Source organism: Numida meleagris, unplaced genomic scaffold (assembly GCF_002078875.1).
Source record: "Numida meleagris isolate 19003 breed g44 Domestic line unplaced genomic scaffold, NumMel1.0 unplaced_Scaffold421, whole genome shotgun sequence".
In the NCBI taxonomy this organism is placed as follows: domain Eukaryota; kingdom Metazoa; phylum Chordata; class Aves; order Galliformes; family Numididae; genus Numida; species Numida meleagris.
Genome location: NW_018364640.1, coordinates 48,279 through 50,821, shown reverse-complemented (window position 1 = coordinate 50,821; position 2,543 = coordinate 48,279). Strand labels below are relative to the sequence as shown.

General features: G+C 56.2%; 1 protein-coding gene across 3 annotated transcripts in view; it reads right to left on the bottom strand.

Moving 5' to 3' along the window:
* Window positions 1–50: 50 nt before the first annotated feature.
* Window positions 51–2,543, bottom strand: part of LOC110391614 (T-cell-interacting, activating receptor on myeloid cells protein 1-like) — a 17,829-nt gene continuing 15,336 nt past the window's right edge. Inside the window, exons 2-6 of one of the 3 annotated variants that reach the window (XR_002434135.1) lie at window positions 1,447–2,118; window positions 1,188–1,337; window positions 1,047–1,084; window positions 563–771; window positions 51–312 (exon numbers count right to left, since the gene is read on the bottom strand). Coding sequence is in view for 2 of the 3 variants with exons in the window: in XM_021383566.1 (XP_021239241.1) it covers window positions 634–771; window positions 1,047–1,084; window positions 1,188–1,337; window positions 1,447–2,118 (998 nt within the window). In the remaining variant the exon portion in view is untranslated. Of the gene's footprint in view, window positions 772–1,046; window positions 1,085–1,187; window positions 1,338–1,446; window positions 2,119–2,543 lie in introns of all 3 variants that reach the window. The other 2 variants (XM_021383566.1, XM_021383567.1) reach the window with 2 other exon arrangements.

Below are 2,543 nucleotides of genomic sequence, written 5' to 3'. Positions count from 1 at the left end.
AAGTAGGATAAAAACTTCCAGAAATGGGAATTTTTCCAAAAAAGTTTTAATAAATACAGCCTCCACAACTGGGAATTCTTGGAATAGGAATCAAACTCTCCAGAAATACCGGAAAGATAAAGCCTTGCAGAAAGAGGAATCCTCCCCCAAAAAGCAGGATAAACCCTTCTGAAAGGGAATTCTCCAGACGTGTGGGAAGAAAACCCTCCAGAAATGAGAGTCCTGTCCCAAAAGCGTTGTGGGATGGGTGCTGGTTTGGGTTGGAGCGATGTAGATGTGCCATGGGGAGCACACGTGTGTCCTTGGTGTTTGCTGTGGGGACGGATGTGGTGCAGACACAGGGCACACGGTAAGGACACACATGTGCAGTGTTGTGCACATGGATCAGTGTACATGTATGAGGTCACACATACAAATATGGAGGCACAGAGATAAGCTCATACTACACACATGTGTACATCTACTGAGCATATGTGACACTGTACACAGACGTAATGCACATGAACACATGCAGAGATACATGCATGCAGTGCACACATGACGGTGAGCACACCCAACTCACCTGCACTGTGCACACTTGAAGTACATGTGTGCACCCAACACACACGTGTTTGTGCACACAGATCGGAGGCATCAGTGGTGCCCCCCAGTGGCCACCTTGGCGTAGATAACAGAGGGCTGGGGGGCAGCAGGGGGGGTTGGGTGCTGTGTGCTGGGGGTCACAGCTTGCAGCTTGATGTAGGTCAGACTCTCGCTGTCACCGGGTGGCACCTGGGGACACAGGGGGACAGAAGAGTGTCACCATGTGCCTCCCCAGTGTGCTCTGGGAGACACCCCACAAGTGATGTTTGGGGTTCCTGATGCGGTGATGCTGATTTGCAGTTCTCCATGGGCTGGGTGTGTGTGGTGCGCTTAACATGAGGGCAAACCACACGAGGCTGGGAGTCCCCTGGGTCCCCATGGGCAGGGTTTGAGGCTCTCCGTGGGACTCGGGCGGGCTCCAAGGGTCAGGTTGGGATTTGGGATCGCCTGACCCAGAGATTTACCTGGAACTCCATGGCCTCAGGATTTCTTGTGGGGGAACCTGCGTTAAAACAAGGAGGGGAATGGAGTGGGTGTTATGGAGAGGACTGAGCAGCCTTGGAAGGGATCCACAGGGAAAAAAAGACATTTAACCCCTTCCCCACCAGGGCTCTCATCTCTCCGTATCCGACGTCTGCGGGCGGCGAGGAGGAAGAAGACGACAAGGATGAGGATGAAGACAAAGGCAGCAGTGCAGCCCCCAGCCACCAACGCCACCAGGTTCCCATGAGAAGTAAATGTAGCACCTGTGGGGTCTGAGTGATCAGGTTATCACATCCCTGGCCAGTATCTCGGTGGGGACAGGAGGTGACATGGCCACCCATGGGTGATGCCGAGGGGTACCCAAATGGGGTTGAGACCCACCTGGGGGTGCAGGTGTGGGTGCCACCTCCAGTGTCACGCTGCTCCCAAGGGGTGAGGACACAAAGGGGTAACGCCAGGGGCGGTAGGAGCATTGATAGGTGCCAGTGTCAGCTGGGGTCACCCCAAAGAGGGTGAAGGTGGCTGTACCCCCAAGGTTAGAGTCCTGGTGCTGGACTGGGGCTGAGTGCCCATCCTTGTGCAGGAGGAAGGTGGCCCCAAAAGCCTTGTTCCTGCACCATATGGTGACATTTGTCCCCTTTCCCACATATTCCTTGGTGTGAAGGGAGATGCTGGGTGGTGGGAAGCTCCGATCTGCATAAGGGAAGGGGACAGCATTGGGACATGGTTCTGTTGGGGGCACCCAGAACCATCTGCTGTCCCCAGTGCCCTCACCTGTCACCACCAGCTGCACGGGATCACTCTGCTCTGATATCTCCTCTGACTCAGACACCCAGTACTGGCACTGATATGTACCTGTGTGTTCCCGATTTGTGCTGACAAAGGAGAACTCAGCTGAGTCCTGCTGCTTGTCCTTGCTCTTGCTGTATGTCCCACCTCCTTCCTGGTACAGCCAGACCCAGGCAGCCAGCTGGGGCAGGTGGCAGCGCAGGGTGACAGTGTCCCCCAGGGACACCCCCTGGCTGGGGTGCAGCGACAGGGAGGGTTGGGGCACTAGGACAAGGGACACCAGTCAGCCTTCTCCCTGCAAATCCTCCTCGACCCCGCTGATGCCCCCTCACCATGCTCCCCTCCCTCTCTCCCCAGTCTCCCTCTCTCCTCATACTCACAGTGCTGTGCCCTGCTTGCTGCCACCAGACACCAACCTGCAAGGGACATGGTCCTGGTCCCACTCAGGGCCACCAACCCCCATGGCACCACATCCCCATTGTCACTCACCCAGGATGAGGGCCAGCACCATTGGTGCCATGAGGTAGGAGCAGCTTGGGGCCAGAGAGACTGCGGCAATGGGGACAGGGAGTGCCCAGAGAGCTGCTGCCATTTCCCCTTTTGGGACAAGAAGTGACGTGATGTCACCTCCTCAATGTTGTAATTGTGGTCCCCAACTGGTGGCAGCTTTGGGATCTCCCATGGGGTTG